The sequence below is a fragment of the Eretmochelys imbricata genome, chromosome 18 (genome assembly GCF_965152235.1).
Source record: "Eretmochelys imbricata isolate rEreImb1 chromosome 18, rEreImb1.hap1, whole genome shotgun sequence".
Lineage (NCBI taxonomy): Eukaryota > Metazoa > Chordata > Testudines > Cheloniidae > Eretmochelys > Eretmochelys imbricata.
In genome coordinates, this window is record NC_135589.1 from 19001951 (window position 1) to 19022014 (window position 20064).

Genomic DNA, 20064 nt, shown 5'->3' on the forward strand with positions numbered 1-20064 from the left:
GACCTAGAGGCCCCAATCAGTTATCAGGGCCTCATTGTCCTAGGTACTATATACATGTTGTGAAAAGAGAGGCCCTGCCCCAGAGCCTTTTGCAGAATAGAGCTATATGAACAAGGTTCATATGTACTGAACATTCAGCTGTCTTGCAAGCAGTAAGGAGGGAGGTAAGACAGTTGTGTTTTTCTTTAGTGACAAAGTATCCCGAGTGCTGAACATTTGTTTTCTGCTGAACACCAAAACTCTAGCATATAACCATTACTCAGTCCAGCCACTCTGTGTTTTGTTTTGCTTTTGTCATCCCAATTTAGCTGGTCTCAGATTTGAGATGATTCCTTATAGTTTTTGTCAGTTTCTTGGAGAGCAATTACTTGAAAGGCTCTTCTCCCTGCTGAGACTGTATTGAACGGTGGTTGTACGTACTCTGTGTTCAGCATACACTGACTGAAAGCAGTAGCAGGCTTTCCTAGGATCTAACTAATTGTTAAATTACTATTCTTCATCCCCACTATTCTTAATTTTAGTTCCTAGAAGTCCCAACTGAGATCATGGCTCCATTGTTCTAGACAGCTATAGACACCCAGCAAGACACATGCCCTGTCATGAAGATCTTCAGTCTAAACTGATAGCAGGAGGGGGAAAGGAGGCACAGAGAGCAGAAGTAATTTGCCCATGATCAGAGACTAGAGCAGAACCCACATGTCCCGAATCGTAATCCATTGTTTTATTCACTGGATCAGGCTGCTTCTCTAGTCACCCAGATCTTCCACAACCAGAAGTTCCCTGAACTCGCTCAGTTTATGTTGTCTTGCAAGCTGTCTCTTTACAACTTCTTTGCAATGGTGACCACCTGAAGAAATTCTTAAAGCTTCTGCTTAGATGTACACTGAGTTGAAAGTTATTCAAATAGAGAGAACTGTTAACTTGCTGTAAGCTCTAACACCCATTTTGAATCAGTGGGGAAGTAGTCACATCATGATGATGAAGGTTATTATATTTTTTTAATGTGATGTAGTCCTACATCTTTTAGCAGCAAAGCAACAAGTTACCCATATGACCCTGGCTGTTTCATCTGCAATAGCGTGTGATGCCCGTGTGGTGAAGCTAAGGATATTACTTGATTTCTATCTTTTTCATTTTTTTAAATATTCTTTCCTTTTTCTTTTCCAGATTATAGATCCATTTGTAGAGGTAGAGATCATAGGGTTACCAGTGGACTGCTACAAAGAGCAAACTAGAGTAGTTGATGACAATGGTAAGACCATGGTTTGGGTGTTTTGTTTGTTTTATTTCCCCCTTGCCATCTAGTACACACTTGGACATGAAGTTCGAAGGGTCATTTTGTCACACGGAGGCAAAATGGGCCAAACTTGGGATCCATTGCAGCAAAGCATTTAGCACATGCTTAAGTGTTGTTAACTTCAGTGACGATTACACGTTGTTCCTATGTGTTTTGCTGAATCAGGGCCTAGGTAAGGGAGTGTTGTGTAATTACAGTCTTGATGCAATGAGATCAGACACACAGATCAGTCTGTATATTTATGTCACACTCCTCTTCATTAGTGGTCAGGACAGGAGACTGGAAGCCAGCAACTTCTCAGGTTTATCCATTCCTTGTTCTCCCACTTGGTAGACCTTCGGAGAAGATAAAAATGTTTGAGAGACATTAAAATCCTGTGTTTCTTACACCATCGCAGCTCCAACTGATATGAGTGGGAGTTCCGGATGTGCAAGGAATACAGAACCAAAGCCTTTATGGTCAATTAGAGTGACCATTGCTATGTAGGAATTGATGGATCTTCAGAACAATATAGCAAGAACTAAATGGGTTTCTGGTCCGTAGCTGGGGCTGCTTGGGGCTGCTGCAATATAAATAACAAAAGCTGATTCTCCAATTCCCAGGTTTCAATCCAATGTGGGAGGAGACTCTGGTGTTCACAGTGCACATGCCAGAGATTGCACTGATTCGCTTTCTGGTGTGGGATCATGATCCAATTGGGCGGGATTTCATTGGACAGAGGACGATAGCTTTTACCAGCATGATGCCAGGTAGGGCCGTGCTCTCTGTCTTGATGACCTACAGGATTGATTGGCTGAGGCCTTGTTTTATAAAATTGTGACAATTAAAATATACCCAAGGGTAGCTTTACCACGTGCACATAAATATGAATCTGCACTGGGGAGGAGTCGTGAGCCAGTGGCTAGAGCAGGAGACTGGGTATTCAGGACTCCTGGGTTCTGTACCCACATCTGTCACTAACTCATCCTGTGACCATGACCAAGTCACTTACCCTCCTCTGGCCGGATTTTCAAAGGTGCTCAGTGTCCAGAAGTTCTCACTGAGAACAAATTCTAGCTACTTATTTAGGCACTTCTGTGGACACTGGTGTTGAGCTCTTTTGGAAAATATGGTCCCTTGTGCCTCAGTTTTCCCACTTGTAAAATGGGGATGCTAATACTTGCCTCTGTCACAGGCATGTTATGCAGCTTAATTAGTGAATGCCTTACAATGCTCAGGTTTAAAAGTGCTCTTGGGTAGAAGTGCAGGGGATCAGGCGGGAACTAGGAAAGCACTATATAGCTACGCATGCTGGACTGGAAAGGCGACAGTAAATGGTCCATTTCTTTCTGTCCTGTTGTGCTACAACTTTTATTTTTTTTCTCAAATGTATTATTTTTATTTGGCCGCTGTTTGGCTTTTGACAGCATAAGTGAGATACGGTGACTTCCGTAGACAGTGGGGCAAACGTTGAAAGCCTTCCTGAACAAAGCTGGAGTCGCATTTGGTCTTGTGTTTGCTGGGAGCTCACCAGTGGCCACAGTTATTGCCTGTGCTAGCTGAGTGTAAAGTAGGCTGCTGGTTGGGCTGCCGGTGAGCTCTGGAGATTTGTTTGTGTTTTTATTTGGGGGGGTGGTTGTTTTTGGGTTTTTTTTTCTGACTATTTTGTGCTTTTTGCGCAATCTTATTTCACATAAAGAAAACAGCTGCACCCACAGGGTGCTTTTACCCATCAGAACAGAGGAAACTTAGGTTTATTCAGGGGCCGGATCCCACAACCCCCATCTGGGTAATGAGAGTAACGTCTGCTGAAGAATTAATAATGGCCCCAAGTCTGCCAGGGACGAGCTAATCAATTTGCATTGCAGAATTGACAGCAGCAAAAGTGTAAAGTGGGAAAATTAGGGTGACTTTTTTTTTTTCTATAATAAGGAAGGGACAGGGGAAAACACCAGTAAACTTTGTAAATGGCATATTGCTCTCACACAAATCAAGTGTGGCAAGATGATGTTCAAGCCTGAGTGCTCAGCGGTTGGACGTGGCCATAGAAAGCTTGTTAAATTTTTCCCTCCTGTGGTTAGAAATGGAAAGTCTGTAGCGACAGGAGGCGCTCATCTCTGCTCGCTCTGTGTTTCAGGCTATCGGCACGTGTACCTGGAAGGCATAGAAGAGGCATCCATCTTTGTTCATGTAGCTATTAATGACATCTGTGGTAAGGTGAGTGACTGACTGCAGCGCCATAATGCAGCCTGCGTTTGTAATCGTGCTGGCAGGGTTTGTACCATGCAGGGAGGGGGAGAGCCCAGGGGTGGGACCCAAGCTGACCCATTTGTGGAATCCAAGTAACTGCTGCTGCTCTGAGGTTTTTATAGTAGCCTGAGAATTCTTTAAACATCCATGTAGCATAAGCGAGTGGCACAACCAGGTAAGGAACCTCCACTGGATTCCTATCTAGATACTCCCCATACAGTGCTTCAGTTCTGGGGCATTCTTCCATCGCTTCCCACTCTATTGCTCCTAACGAAGGGCCAAATCCTGATGCAGTTCTTACTCACTCCTTACGGCTACTAGACAAAACTTGGCTAGGAACTCTGGTGTAACTCGGAAGTGGCTGCACTGATATGGCAGAATTCAGCCCATTGTCTGAGTAAGGCCTTTGGGATTTCGCCTAAGTGTCCTGCTATCGATGCAGCCATATGCAGCAGCACAAACTGGCGAAAGCCTGCTTGTTCAGTGAGCAGGTTCTCTCTCTCCATCACCACATGCCTCTCCAGGCACCGGGCATGTCTTCCAGCCCTTGTGGGGGAATCAGAAGACAATGGAGCATTTAGACCATATAAAAATGTGTCAGGCTATCTGTACTTTACATAACACATCTTCTGGTGGTTTCTGAACACCCCCCCTTTGTAACACTGATACAAACACTCATGCAAAATGAAGGATTCACCCACCCCCAATATATTGTGTAATTGGTGGACAGCTCCTAAAGGGGACAGCAGCACCCTGCTGAGTGATAGCGTTTTATAGGCAGGCGTATAGCACTTCAGCACATATGTGTGCATGTAAGGGAGTGTCTGATACATTTGGTGCTCCTAAATTAAAAGTGCAGACCTGAACTGTTGGGTGCTTTCTGGCTGCAGAGTTTATGCCATGAGTGCCCTGTCACTCTGCCTCCCTGATGCTTTAGCATTTTAAACATAGCGCTGAAGAGTCGCCAGCTTGGAGACTTGATCCCTGCTGCTGCACTTTCCTTTTCGGGTCTGTCTTTGACTCTTGTTGTGCTGAGAAGTGCACAAAGTGGCCTCCTTCCTGGTTTGTGGGGCTCAGTGGTCTCTCCCCACCTGCCATTCATCTGTCCAGCCTCTGGGTTGCTTCACATGCAGTCAAAATACAACTGCCTTTATGACATGTTCTGATTTCATATGAACAGTTCCCAGGTTGAAAGTACAGCCTAAGAGCTTCAAGCGTCCCCCCTAGCTGAGTCTGAGACTCTTTCCATTGCAGTCCATAGCGTTTAGTTACACATCTCCTATTCATTTTAATGACGGGCATGTGGCTAAATCCCTGCAATGCTTTGGAAACTGCAACCGTTGCTTGGTATAAGGTGATAAAAAGAGGGGCAGCAGGCTGAAATATTGGCATTTGGACAGCAGGAGGCAGTATTAAACAGGCTGAGAAACCTAAGTGTCTCTAGTATTGCTCATTTTAGGATAATTTTTTTTAAAGGAATGTGGCTTTTTTAGGTGAATTCTAAAATAGGAAAGAGTTGGAATAACTCATGGGAAAGCTGCACTTTGGGGCATAGAAAGGGGGTGGGTTTCTGGAAGGAACATCCCACTGCTCATTTCAGTTAATGCCTCTACAAGGAGAGGAGTGTCCGGCTGTTATTGCCCAGGTATCTAATGCCTGAACTGACAGCTTTCCGGCATGTACATCTCCCTCCCTTCTGACTTTGCCGACAGCCTTGACTGCAGCGTCTGACCCAGGATTTCATTTTCCTCGTGAGAGGAGCATTGCTCTCAGGAGCAGGAGACTTGAAAGCTTTGGGTGAGAGGGAAGTGGCTGGTGCTGGGTGGCGAGCAGTAACGTGCTCAGTGTCAGGCGCTCCAGCCTGTGGTGCGCCTATCCCCTCCACAGCTTGGTAATGCCAGTCCCCAGGAGCAGGAAAATAAATGGCAGGCTGAGAATAGCTATTATGAGACTGATTCTGCCTGAGCTCCCACTGCTATGTGCCTGAGATCAAAGCAGTTGCACAGGGTGTAAATCAGACCAGATTTAGCCTTCTATATAAGGGGGGAGGGATAGCTCAGTGGTTTGAGCATTGGCCTGCTAAACCCAGGGTTGTGAGTTCAATCCTTGAGGGGGGCCATTTAGGGATCTGGGGCAAAAATTGGGGATTAGTCCTGCTTTGAGCAGGGGTTTGGACTAGATGACCTCCTGAGGTCCCTTCCAACCCTGATATTCTGTGGGGAAGAGTGTGGTTTTGGCCCAGGGACCTGCTTTCAGATACGTGCTCCCTGGCCTGGATTCAAGCAGCATCATTTGGTTTTACCCCACAAACCTCTTTTTGATTCTGGGGTCACTGTGTGCAGGTTGATTGCCTCTTTCCTGGCCCCTCTTGCCCCACCACGCGCCTAGAGCTGGGAGAGCCAGATGTTCAGGGCCCTCAGGACAGTGGCCAGTGCATGCCTAACTGGGCCACGAAGGTGAAACAAAGCGTCTCAGGACTGTCCCCACTGCACTGACCTGCAATCACCAAACGGTGCCCCTCTGCTCCACTAGCCCAGCTCTTGAGCTGACTGTCCCCTCTACCCAAGGCAGGTCATGGAAAGAGAAGTGATAGAATTTACCAAAGCAAAACTTTTCCGAAATGCAGATTCTTCTCCCTGCCCCAGTCAGAATGCTACAAAACAGATAAATTCTTCCCTCCCTCCTGATGCAGTGTGTGTTCGCGCTGCTGCAGCTACTATGTGCAAGAGGGATTGTGCAGCATGATGCTCTCCATCAGGGGACACGGTGGGTATGTCTACACTGCAGTTTTAGACACCTGTAGCTGGTCCATGCTCGCTGACTCATGGTAAGGAGCAGTTTAATTGCAGCATAGACATCTGAGGTGGGAGGGTCCCAGAGCCTGGGCTGCCACCTGTCTACACCACAGTTAAACAGCCCCATAGGCCAGGTCAGCTGTCACAGGGCAGTTGTAGGTTTCTTAATCGCAGTGTGGGCATACGGTGTCCGGCTAAGCCATCCAGGCCCTCTCCTTTCTCCTGCTTCTTTCAGGGACACTGTTGCTGGGGCCAGTTGTGAGATCTCTGTTGCTTAGGCAGTTCCATAAACATGAGTCTGCTGGTGGAAAACAAAGCCAAATCCAAACATACACACACACTCCTCTCTCTCTCTCTCTCTGTTTGAAATCATTAAATTTATTTTATGAATGTTCACCTGCCTCTCCAGTTCTCAGTTACAGCTGGGATAGGACAGAGAAGAACCAAAATAATACTAGGAGAGCCGGGTCTGGTGCTATTTCTGACCCAGCCTGAGATAGGAAATGCTGGAAATGTCCAGAGAATGTCTGTTGGTTCCCGTGAGACCCTATTGTAGCTTCTCGGCTGGGGCACAGATGCTTTGCTGAACTGGTGATGGCCCTAAGCCTCCGAGACTGTCACGGATGGCACAACTCACAGCTCCCCTGCCACTATAAACCTGTTTAATTGTGTTTGCTTTTGGGCCTCTGTTGTTCCACTGGTTTTTGACCTGCCATCTTCCCCCCCAGACCCCCGCATCCTCCTGCCAAAAAAACCCCCAGAAAGGCATGGCTGCCACTATCCTTGCTACAAACCCAAAACAAGGGAGAGAAAAAGGCCAAATGATTACCAGTGCTGCATATCGTAGTATCCAGGTGATTATTTAGCTCCAGAAAGCTTTGTCTATTATAGAAGAAGCAGCTTCTGGAGCTTAAATCCTGTACCTCCCAAATACTAGTTAGCACTTAATTACTGCAAACTCCACAAGGGGGTTGTCTTTTTTTTTTTTTAAGCTGGAGGAGGATGGAAAGGGGGGAGCATCAGGACTTCATCTATGGCCCCAGGTGATTGGAGAGGGGATGTACAGAGACTATTCCATTTCTGTTACTTCCTGAGTTACCTCCCTCTTTATAAGAGCTACTTCGTGTCTGGCCCCTTCTGCTGCAACATGCAAAAGGAGATGGGCTAGTTTTTGTCCACCTGAAGATGCCAAGAATGAAAACAAACCTGGGGATGAGGGTGGGAGATAAGAAAGAACTGATCCTAAAAACAACAGTAGGCTATAGCTTTTGTACATACACCTTCAAAGGTGAAAGGCCTTATATACCCTTACTATTCCCCTGAGCTATCCAGCTTTCCCAGAGCCATCAAGTGGCTACACTGGCAAGCGAAAGACAAAACTTTTGTCATTCAGAGGTGTTAACAAAAGCACCCCACTGAAAGACACAAGTTTTGCTGATTGCAAGCGCTGGTGGGAACACTGCTCTGTTGACAGGAGAGCCAACAAACAGCGGCTACACTACGTACCTTTTAGCAGCACGGCTGTAGTGTCACATAGCGTAGACATAGCCTAAGACTCTTCTCTTGGTGAGTGAAATCTTGGCCCCTTGAAGTCAATGGGAGCTTTGTCATTAACCTCCAGAGGGCTGTTTTTAAAGCAGAGCCATTCTTAAACTTGGTTTCAGAGTAACAGCCGGGTTAGTCTGTATTCGCAAAAAGAAACGGAGGACTTGTGGCACCTTAGAGACGAACCAATTATTTGAGCATGAGCTTTCGTGAGCTACAGCTCACTTCATCGGATGCATCTTCTACATTTTCCACAGTATGCATCCGATGAAGTGAGCTGTAGCTCACGAAAGCTTATGGTCAAATAAATTGGTTCGTCTCTAAGGTGCCACAAGTATTCTTAAACTTGGAAGTCAATTAAATTCAGAGGGCACATTTTCAACTCTTTTTTTCATCTCTTTTTTAAAAAAGCTTCTTAAATGTGCTGGGTTTTTTTTTTTTTTTTTTTTTACATGGCCCTAATTAAAGGCAGGGGAAAGTGACAGGAGATTTTAATTAGGGCAGCAAGAAATAACGAAATAAACAATAAAGACTTTGTCTCAGTTCAAAGAAGTCTGAGGGGAAGCTAGGGAGCATCTGATGCCAGCCACTGATGGTTTCAGGGTAAAACTGTTTCAAGTGTTGCCTGGCAACAGCCACAAAGGAAGGAGAAGGAAAGTGCCCACCTGCCCAGCCACGTGCTGGGATCAGAGGGGATGGAAAGGGGAGCAATAAGATGAAGGCATTTAATTTCCAGTTAAGTTTCTTTCTAAGGTGCCCACTTCCTTCTAGCCTCTTGCTGCCAGTGGACTGGCTTGTGGTCTCTGGTTTTGTATCTGTTTGCCTTATATGATTCTTAGATGCAGAGAAGTTGTCTCTTCAGCCCTGGTCATCTACAGGTCAAGTTCTACAGTATCTCCTCAGTGCACCCTCTTATGTTACAGCAAGAGGAAGACGACCACCACAAGTCCTCCTTTTCTTTTTGCGGATACAGACTAACACGGCTGCTACTCTGAATCCTAAACCGTAGTCATCCCTAATCTTTGTGACTGTTTCCTCTGAAGTGTCCTTAGCCCCCTCTTGTGTGGCAGTTCCTTGGTTTAACTGCTCCTAGGAAACTATTTCATATCTAAATTTGCCTTTCTTTAGTTGAAGGCAGGCACTCCCTTTTACTACCTCCTTGGTCAGTCTCGTATAATTATTTGCTTTTCTTGATTTCTCCTTTTTCCCCCCGACTAACTTGCTGATAGATCATTTTAATTTGCAGCAGGGTGACGCATTTGTTTAAACCTTTACAGGAACTTTGGGGTTGTTGGATTTTTTTCAGAAAGCTGTCTTACACAAGTAGTTATCTTTAAGCACATCAAAGGACCCCTGTTGTGTCTTGCTGTTTCATCCATGTCTTTATCTCTTAGCTTCCAATCTACTGAGCTGATTTGTTTTCTGAGTGCTTTATTTCCTTTTCATGTTCTCAATATATTACACACCGCTTGTTGCTTCTCATTACCACTGCAGCCTCTTTAGCTTTGCTGTTGTTTATATGCCAATACTGAGATCTCACCTCAGGAAGACACAGATTTTTAATGAGCCTGTGGACACTTCCAATCACATCTTCTACAAAACGTGAGACAAAACACCCCCAGCCCTGTGTCTCCACCTCGCACAACACCTGCTCACCCCAGTCTCTTTGGACCACATTCTGCCACCCTCATGTTAGGGTAGTACCTTGACATGTAAGTAGACTCATTGTAATGAACAGAACTGCAGATGGAGTAAGTTTAGACTCAACAAGAGCAAAAATGGCAGTATCTGACTCACAATCTGCATCTGGACCATTTCCCAGTTGATTATAAAGACTATCGTCAACAAGACTACTGTAGCCTCCATCGGAACCCCTACACCTCTTGTTAGCTCGGACTTCTTGCTTATTTCCTTGGATCAACTTCTGTTTGTCTGCTTTGCTAATGGTTAGAGTTGAAGTCTCCTGCCTCTTAGCAATGTTGCTCCAGTTTCTGTGGTTTGTCTGGTCTCAAATCACAGGATCAGTTCCTATTGTTTAGATTTAGGGCCAGGTCATGAGATGGTGTAAATCAGTGTATTCATTAGAGCTATGCCCAGTTTACACCTGCTGGCTAATTGGCTTATTAACATCAGTTAAGCTATTCTGTTTTATACTAGCTGAGGAATGAACCTTTAAACTGAAAGGATGTTGACTCCAGTTTTTCAGAAAGACTTCTGCTCCACTCCATGTTTCTATCTGGATATAAGTGCTAAAAGACTTTGTAGGCATTAATATTTGCTGGTTTTAGACATCGATGTACTATAAAATGTCCCCAAATTTCTATTCAGGCTCATTGTATCTGATGTTGCTTATAAATAGAGATGGTTGGAAAATCTGTGAGTAGTTTTTTTATTATTTTTGACCAAAAATTGGGAACTTTCTTAGACAAAAATTTTAACCTCCCCCTCTTGGCATTTTCCAACCAACTTTACTTGAAAATATTATTTTTTTCTGAGTTTGAAAAAGAACTCCGAGTTGATCTCTGGTTAGGAACCTGTGTAAATGCCTTGATCATGTTAATTTTGGGTGGTTCTGTGCTGTGTTTATATTACTGGAACAAACAAATTTTCAAAAACAATTATCAATCAGTAGAGATGGATCAAAACCAGAACCGTATATCTATTTCCCCACACAGCTGGGTGAAAGCCATGTCACATGTCTCAGAACAACCGTAATCAACCTCTGGTTTTGCCTATCCTTACCGATCCATTTGCTCCAGTGCAACTAGCATTCTCCTAAACTTAGGTATTGTCGCTTCTTCGGTAATTCACAGTTGCAAAAATAGGGTGACCCAGCACCTCTAGTTAACTTAATACCTCTTTATGGGCTGTTCTGTCTCCTAAATTTGATCTTCTGTTTCAGTCTCTTCTGTAGTCTATTCATGTATTGTGGAATTTCTCATGTTTTTCTAGATGTGCGTATCTCTTAGAGCCTCCCTCAATGTTTTGTGTCTTACTTGCCTTTACTCTGTCTGTTTGTGATTTCAGTGGACTTCTCTATGTCAAAAAAAAGTCTACTTTTAGAAGCAGAGCAATTTTAGGAGCCTTGAAGGTACCCCCTCCTGACTCAGGAAGGTGTAGTGAGCACCACCACACACCTGCATGCCTCTAACCAGTGAACTCATTAGCATTGTTGTTTCCTTATTAGCATTTTGAAACTCTTCAACTCATATAACATGGATTGTGACATTTTACTTGGTTAGTTTTGTCGGGTCATTGATCAGCCAGAGAGCCCACCATTTATGAAGCAGATCCAGGATAAAAATCTTTCTTTCTCCCAACCCATCCCCTTCCCCCGCTCCTTGTTGTCTCTTCTTCCACGTCCTATCTTTTTTTCATTTTTTTTAAGCTACAGTTCAAACCGTTTCCTTCAGTTGTATGTGATATCATTAAACATAATGTGGTTAAGTTTTGGGAAAGTCAACAGTGAGGACCAAAGGGTCTGGTGCTGATTTCTATAGGTCTGCTTTGAAGAAGGAAATCGCCAGCACTGTTTGCAAAAGCTAGAATTGGAGCTGAAAGCAGATATTCTGGATCTTCTTCTAAATGACTCTTGTTTTTACTTTTTTTTTTTTTCTTTTAAACCAAATTTGCATTGGATTTGGGATCTTGAATCGGTAATTTGATTCAAGCATTAATGACAAGTCTAGCAGATGCACCAAATAAGCTAGAATGATACCTGGGGCCCTTCACTGCACATCACCCATTCCATCAGTGGGCCACTTTCTTTCGTTTTAATTGGGGTTATTTGTGTGTGTGTGTGTGTGTGTGTGTGTGTGTGTTTGGAGATTTTTCTGAATTTTGCAAGTATTTTGTACCAGGTCTGATTATCATTTTATAGTAGTAAATTAGTGCACTTGCCAACTTGTCTCAATTGGATTCTGCTTGGAAACTTCATATTTTGGCTGGTATAATTTCTTTCCCGCTCTGGTTATTATCAGATGCGGTTGCTCAACAACAAATGTTTAACAGCTTAACAGCTTGTTCTATTGCCCGAAATGTCACAGAGAGCTTATTTGTTTGTAGTGTTGTTATAGCCCTGTTGGTCCCAGAATATTAGAGAGATAAGGTGAGTGAGGTATTCTCTTTTATTGGACTGACTTCTGTTGGTGAGAGATGCAAAGTTTGGACCTACACAAAGCTCTTCAAATCTCTTTTGCCCACACAGAGCTTATTGATATTTAACCTCAGTTTTTCCTGCCCTATACTGTTTGCACTTCCTTTGTTGGCTTATGGGAATAATCAGTCCCTGTCTTCTTTCTTTAAACAGGTATGTTTCTTCTTCACACAGAAACATGCTTACTCTTGCTGGGTGTAAGGCTGATCCAAACCCTACTGAAGTCGAAAGAGAAGTTCCCGTTGACTTCAGTGGGTTTTGGATCAGGTCCCTAAACTATGATTTTTATGGGCTAGGTTTATAGGCTCACACAGAGCAGCTTTATACCCAGTCTGGCTGGCTGGTTGAACTGGGTGTGCAGCTGCTTCCTAGCTCTGAAGCCATGCAGAGCAGGCAGAGCATCCTGGTGAATCTGACCATGTGTTCCGGAGTAGGAAAGTAAAATTAAATTGAACACTTCTGCACCTACAAATGGTATTGCAGAAATGTGACCTCCTCTGTGACGTCACAGGGCAACGGATCCAAAGTGACTGCAAGCTAACTTCTAGCTGCTAGCGACACTGAATCAGTTGCAACCTTTATCTCCGAGCTGATAAATTTCAAGCCCTGGGTTATGGGGGCCTCTGATAAGAGCATGTGTACTCCTCTTTACACTCCAAATAGAGGACAGAGATTACCCTGCTACCACAGGGGAATTTGATCAAACTGCAAACGAGACAGAGTTCAGGGAGGGATGAACTGGTTAGAGCCGATCAACAGAAGCAAGTTATATAAAAAGATGCTCCAAGCACACAGTCAAAACCAAAGGAGCCCTTTATTATGCATGAGCAGCTTGTTACTTAAAAAGTTGGCAAGTACACCTGGAATGTTTATAGGAATGCTGAAACTTTGTAAAATTCACTGAATTGTAAATCAACTGGGGGAGGGTGTGGGGAATTGTCTGTGTTTAACATTTGGATAAGCATTGAAATGTATTTATTATGGCTCTGACTGCCTTTGCTTGTTTATAATGTGTTTCTCCAATGATGAAAATGTGCATGAGGGACATTTGGATGAGGAGGTTGTATGATGGGAATTGATTAAAACGCAATCCCATGGGTGGGGAGGGCCAGAATACGTCCTTGAGACGGAAACATTTCTGGTGCTGGAGCCTGGATATATGGTCTCCTGTATGCTATTATTATGGCACCTGTGATAGTCTTCTGTTTGCTATAGAACAGAATGTGGCATTTTATAGCTGTTTTAGACTTCCCTACAATTACTAAAAAAATGTAAAGATCAGTTTGAATGACAGGGTTATTTTTGTTTTTGATGAGGCATGTGGGATTTTTTTAATTGAAGGGGCATTGTCTGATTAAACTGTCAGCTTAAAAATTGAAACCGCACCCATGTTACTAAGAAGGCATTGGCTGATTCAAATTGGAATGATTTTTAAAAATACATTTTTAGCTTGACCCCATTTCTGTTGTTTTGTGTTTTCAGCTGTTGTGTGTCAATCATTCTGGACCTCTCTGTTCTGCTTTGGACCCTGACTCTCTCCTGCCTTGCACACTATGTGCTCAGTTACTCCTATGCAAAGTGTTAGGGTGTGTCTATGCAGCTGACGTAATGTGGCTATGTAGTGGTGGCTCCAGCCCTGGGAGAGAGGTCTCCCAGCGCTGTAATAAAATCACCTCTGCGAGGGGAGTAGCTCCCAGCGCGGGTGCACTGTCAACACTGACATTTTACAGCGCTCAAACTCTCACCACTGGGGGGGGGTGTTTTTTCACACCCCTGAGTGAAGAAAGTTGCAGCGCTGTAAGTGGCAGTGTAGACAAGGCCTTAGAGAGGGGAGAATTCTGATTGGAAGCATTTGACACCCACTCTGCACAGCTGTTAACTGACAGCACAAGATGAAAGGCCGTGGAGATTCAGCCCCATATTTCTACTCACTTTTTCTGCCGGGTACTCATGCAGTAGCCCCGTGCTGTTGTGTCTGGGTTTCCAGTATTACAGGTGACTTATTGAATTGCAAAAACATAATTTTTAATTGACTTTTTAAAAAAAACCTTTATTGGGTTTTTCTTCCAGACTGGCCTAGCCTAAATGAAGTGATCCTTTTAAAATAATTGTTTGTTTGCAATATATATTATTAGTTTTATTTGTATTATGGTCGGGCCTAGGGGAAGCCCTGCGCCACGGCATGCAGTTCTGCTCTGCAGGGTGACACACAGCTCTCCTCTGAGACTCTCTGCCTTTCCTGGTGGCAGCTGGCACAACAGGAATGGCCTTGGTCCATAGCCAAGGAAAAGGTGGCCCAGGATGAGGGTGAAAGGAAAGAGGCTTGGGACAGTCACTCAGGCTGGCTAAATCCATGCTGTCGTCACTGGCTTAGTGAGGCGAGGGCTCTGCCAACACCAGTGGGTTAGAGAAAGGTCCACTGAGATGTCGAGGGAGCCTCTGATTTTAAAAAGTGCAGCACAGTGTGTAGGCTCACAAATCAGCACGGGCAGCCCCTAGGGACTCTTTCCATTGGCTATTTCCCCTTCCTTCTGTCCTGTAGCAGAGCCAGTTACAGGTGTTTGGCCTGGCTGGAGGGGGAATGAACGTGGTGCTTGGATAAGCCAGCTACGTAACCACTGCAGTGAAAGTGGGAAGCTGTTCCCTGGACATGCACAGCTGACGTCTTTATCTTGTTGAATGATAGCCTGCACCATTTCTAGGAAGCTTTGCATTGGAGAACCAGGGAGGGGTTAAGGGCCTGCCTTAGATAGATACAGCAATGTCAGGTGAAAGAGCTCTAGCTAGGAAGTAACTCACAATACCTAATATTATTTTTTAAGGTGCTCGTCCAATTCCCATTGAGGTCAGTGGAAGAACCCTGTGGACTGAAATAGAGTTGGATCAGACCCTAATGTCATAACTGTCGCTCGGCTAAGAAGTTGCTGAGAACATTACAGGTGTAATGTTGTCCATTTGTTGAGTGCCATCATTGTGGGACTCAAGACACTGGCTGATCTGGGTAACCAGAGACATTCAAAGTTGCTGTAATGTACATTCTTAATATGTTTTTTACATTTAGGGTTACTACTGTTTAAAGTATTTTTTTAAACATTAAAACACTTTCAGTGTTTGTTAAAATTAAATATAAATTAACTATTTTAAGCAGTTTTATTTTGTTAAGGGAAAGCACTAACTTTGCAACAAATTTGTAAGTCTCTACTTACCCTGGATTCCACTGAAGAGTTGATTGCCTCTTCTCCCCTCACCCCCAAGTTCTGCTCTGCATCCTCATAGTGAGCCTGTGGGTGTGAATCATTCACACTTGCGGGCACATTGGAGGGCTGACCCACCAGCTGTGCCATGGAGATAGCAAAACAATAACTAGTATTTTGAAAAAGTTCCTTGAAATTCATCGTTGGGAGCCCCAAGGCTGTAAATTTATGAGTACCCCAAAGCTTGCTGCTTTCAGCAGGCATTGGGACACTCTGCACCTTTCAGAATTCAGGTCCTTATTTAGTGTTTTTCTCTCCAGTATCTTGCCCCTGTGGATTTCCTTGTAAGGAGATGTGTAGTACTAATACAAGGATTATTAATACAAGAATAAAGCTAAAGGAAGGGTCATTAATACAGGAATAAAGCTGGTTGGAAAAATTAAAACAACATTTCAATGAAAAACAGCGATGAAATTCTGCAAACCCATTTGCCTTCTCCATCCCCGTCATTTTCCAACCAGTTCCGGTGCTGGGCAGTGACAATTTCACAGGAATTGGGGAGGGGGAACACTCCTTTGCACTTTACTGCACCTCAAGTACTTGTGTGCCAGGGCAGACATGCACATCTTCTATTATGGGGGTTTCTTTTATTTTCCAGGTCAAGCAAGCTCTGGGCTTAAAAGGTCTATTTCTCAGAAATCCAAAACAGGCCTCGCTAGACAGTCATGCTGCTGGTCAGCTCCATCGCAAACACTCCTTTAGCAGCCACATTTTACGGCGGACGGCCAGCGCCCCTACCAAGAGTCAGAAGAAGAACAAGAAAGGCTTTCCCGAGATTGTTATCGACACCAAAGACAACAGCTCTGAAGGGGCCAGTGAAGACCACGAACTGGAAGATTCTTCGCAGCCTCGCTTTGACAAAGAGCCGGAAAGCTCCTCTCCATCGCTGGCTCCCAGAGAGGGGGCCAACGGAGAGGTACATGGCAAAGGGTTGAAAGGTAAGGCCCATAGTTCTGGTAAAGGTAAAGGCCAAACTCGTACTCATGGGGGTGCAACTTTCAGTGAGCCTACACGGAGGTCCAACAGGGTCCGTCTTCAGGAGCACCAGCAGGAGAAACAGAGCGTCTTTGCACGCTGCGCCATCAATGGCTCTGGTAGGATCGGAGTGGCAACCAATTGCATGAAATGCATGATTGGTTCCAAGGAGAGCCCCGATCTAGAATGCAAGTGGAGTGACCATGCTACCAGGCTAATTGCTAAAGATATGCTGCACCATGATCAGTATAGCAGTATAACGGGAGACGAGAGGTTAGAACTAAAAAATTGGGGTATAACAGAGCAACCCAGGCCTCGGTCAGATTTGCAGACTTGCAGCAGCCTCGGAACGGCCAGTGATCAACCAAGGAGCACTCAGTCCTTTGTGACTCCAGGGAAGAAAAATGGTGAAACTAAATGTCACGGGATGAAAGGTCATCCCCGGCAGAGGTGGCCGTGCCAATCAGGTGGCAAGTATGGAAGCACTGTCAACTTGGTGACAGCCAGCAATGGCTCAATATCCTCCAACTCAAGCAGTCTAGAGAGTCTTGGAAGCCCAGAATTCCCCAAGCGCTTGTCTGAGAATTCCCGAAGGCAAGTGGGCACCCTTCAGAGGGAAATGAATGCCTTGTTCATTCAAAAATTGGAGGAAATTCGAAGTAAATCCCCTATATTCTTTACTGGTAAGACCAGATTTTTTTCACCCCATTTGCCTTAGATCACCTCATTGCCTTGGCTTCCTCATAGCTCCTCCCCTTAGAAGCTCCCAGATTTTTATTTTGCCATCATAGCTCATTTTGTTTTTTTCAGTGAAAGAAAAACATTTCTGCATAAATATGCTTTGTTTTGTTCCCTAGTTGTATCTGATCTAGACTGGTCCTTTCCATACCTAGCAAACCATCTTCAGTAGCACATCCATCTGTCGTCCATGAATGTGGAGTGGAGATTTTAATCATGAATAAAGTATGATACTAAGTAAATTTTGAAACTCCCAACCAGAGCATTGCTTAGAGATTGAATTGGAAAAGGAACACTGCTGTCCATCCTGATTGTCATCCTCATTATCATTATTATCTGTATTGCAGTAGAGTGCACAAGCCAGAGCAGGATAGGGACTTAGTTGTGCTAAGCACTGTACAAACACACAATTAAAGACAGTCCCAGCCCCAAGGAACTTACAATCTAGATATTCTCTATTTCAGCTACTATTTATGGGCTCAATGCAGGATTACTGGGTGAGGTTCTCTGGCCTGGGCTATGCATGAGGTCAGACTAGATGAACATAATAGTCCTTTCTGGTCTTAAACCCTATGAATTTATAAACCCCATGACAATGCAAACACTTAAGTACCTGCTGAACTTTAAGCATGTGATTTCAGTGCAACTTACAAACATGCTTTAAAGTGAAGCATTTGTGTGTCTGCAAGGTGGGAGCCTACCATGGATGTCCTCTTTAATTCTCTTAAAGGACACTATCTAGATTAAAAATTATTCTATTTCTTTAAAAAAAATCTTGCTAATGAGATTGTAGATTATTAAAACTGAAAGATTTTTTTTTCAAACAATACTGTTCCCTGTCTTTGCCATCTGCCATCTTAAGGTTGTATGTCTGGGATTTCTAAAGCAGCTAAGGGAGTTAGACATCCAGGGTGAAATTTCAGAAACACTTAAGTAACTTAGGTGCTTTTAAAAAGATTATTGCCAACTCCCATTAAATTTCACTGCAGTTTATTTCAGGCTCCTTTGAGAGCCCCAACCAAAGCCTAAAGAGCTTCTAGAGGGGAAGCCAAGACAGATTTGCCTTCCATGGATTAGGCTGCTCCTTATATCTTTTTTAATTTCAATTTTTAATTTTGCTTTAAATGATCTGCTCTGAACATCTGGATTATGTTTTATCGCCAAGTCGCATAGCATGAAATTAAATCAAAACTGCAGAACCCTTTGTGTATCTGGATTGTTCATAAGCTCCAAGAGATGCAACATATGGAACCATTTACCATCGTCTGTGCCAGCGGGCGGGAGCCCCACCCCAGCCTCCTAAGTCACTGAAGAAATATTAAGATAGGCTCTAAATTTGATTAAATCCACCTGACTTCTCAAGTGTAGAATCACAAACCTTTAAAAGGATGAAAGAGGTATTTGGATTGGATGTTGATGAGCTAGTGACCAAATATTAGGGTTGCATAAACTGCAAGCATTCTCCGTCCACGTACTATTTCAGTGCACTGTGCAAAGACCCCCAAGGAGCCAATACAGATAGGCTAATCTAACGACACTTCAGAAATAAATGTTGTGTTGGTGAAAGATGCCAGAAGGATGGGACAGGAAACTGAAGGCCCCTGCTTGGCCACAGAATAGGGAGAGCTCTGGCAGCAGCAGTGTGAGCCTTGGTTCTTTTGCCATGCTAACGGGAGAGTGAACATTCAGCCCTCGGCACTTCTGAGCGCCCACAGTGGTATTGATCAGCACCACTGGTAGGGAATTTTTTCACGTGGGTACTTGCCTTATAGATATTAGACTGAGACACCCTCCCCGACTGGTGGTATATAGGCCACTGAACAGCCATCTGATGCTTCCAGTCACTGAGCTAGGATGAAGTCCAAGCTTAGTTTGCTCAGCCCCCGCACTGGGCAGTGCCAGAGTCAATGGTTCATGTGCAGGGGATCTATGAAAGGGATGTGCAGAGGGGGAGAAGTCTTTCCTTCCTCCAGCCTGCTGGCTTGGCATGGAGTTGGTATGCAGCCACTAACACAGTCTAGGGGCTATGAAAGCCCCATGGGTCCTTGCCTGCCCCAAGCAGTCTAGGAAACATACTGATTTGGGCCTGATCCAGGAACGCTGACATAAATGGAAGCTTTGCCATTGATTTCAGTTGAGCAGATTTGGGTCTTTGGGACTTTTTCTTCTACCTGGGAGGAAAAGGGCTGGAGAGGGGAGAAAGTTGAAGCTACTTACCAGTCCTCCTAGAAACCAGCAAGGTTGACTCTTGGCAGGGCATCTGCTTTCATGCAGCTAGACCACTAGACTGGTCCCATGATTGACCCCAGTCAGCGAGGAACTATGGCTGGAGATGGATGAATGGACAACATCCAGATGACAGCAGGAACCTGCCCCTGAACCTGTCAGATATGTCTACACTTATTGTTGATTTACCTTGCTGCATGCATGCCCTGCTTGTGTGATATGTAGTGCAGCTTTATGCTGAAGTCATGTTCTGCTCGCCCCAAGATAACTAGCATCTGCTGGAAAGCTCATTTGTGCCCAGTTAGTGCTTCTTTTATAGCAACTCCAGAATGTCAAGTAAGGCAAAAATCAGCGGTGGTTTCAGACTCAGGTTACATGTTTCCAAAACTTCCTTGAACAGTTACAAATTTTCCAACTTCTTTTTAAAACAAAAACCTTTGGTCTGGGTCCAATTTATGCAATCCATTGTGTGCTCTGGTTGGTCAAAAATTCTTAGGATCCTACAAGAAATGTATTACTATCTGTGTCTATTTCCCTCTCCCTCCCCACTAATCGATCCTTTTATCTGCTCCTGCCTTCCGTAAATTAACTGGATTTTTTCCTCTGTTCTATCCTCCTCCACGTGCACACTCTCTCTCTGTAGTTAAGAACTGAAAGGACAAGCAAGTTCAAGGTAACTGTTTATTGAGTGTCACTGATGCAAGCATTGTGTTGCCCGGGTTCCTTTTTAGTTTCCAGGCATCTTATAACTACCTCCTCCTTGTACTCCTAAACCTGCTGCCTGGCTTCTTTCTGCTGCTTTGCTAGTTCTTGGAGCATGTTGGCATTTTGGTCAGCGGGCAGCCTTTT

The 20064-nt window shown here is 44.3% G+C and overlaps 1 protein-coding gene and 1 long non-coding RNA gene across 3 annotated transcripts in view; one reads left to right on the plus strand and one right to left on the minus strand.

The window, feature by feature from the left end:
• PLCH2 (phospholipase C eta 2) overlaps positions 1-20064 on the plus strand; it is a 284031-nt gene that overhangs the window by 260192 nt on the left and 3775 nt on the right. Inside the window, exons 18-21 of the mRNA XM_077837140.1 lie at positions 1168-1252; positions 1900-2046; positions 3414-3493; positions 15875-16214. Coding sequence (XP_077693266.1) covers positions 1168-1252; positions 1900-2046; positions 3414-3493; positions 15875-16214 — 652 coding nt within the window. The remainder of the gene's footprint in view (positions 1-1167; positions 1253-1899; positions 2047-3413; positions 3494-15874; positions 16215-20064) is intronic.
• On the minus strand, positions 700-19389 carry LOC144276792 (uncharacterized). Of its 2 annotated transcripts, none has more exons than XR_013348336.1 (2): positions 19207-19389; positions 700-1632 (listed from the first exon to the last, which is right to left on the minus strand). It is a non-coding gene; the product is annotated as an uncharacterized LOC144276792 (long non-coding RNA). The 2 variants fall into 2 exon arrangements; XR_013348335.1 differs by lacking the exon at positions 19207-19389 and adding an exon at positions 15229-15350.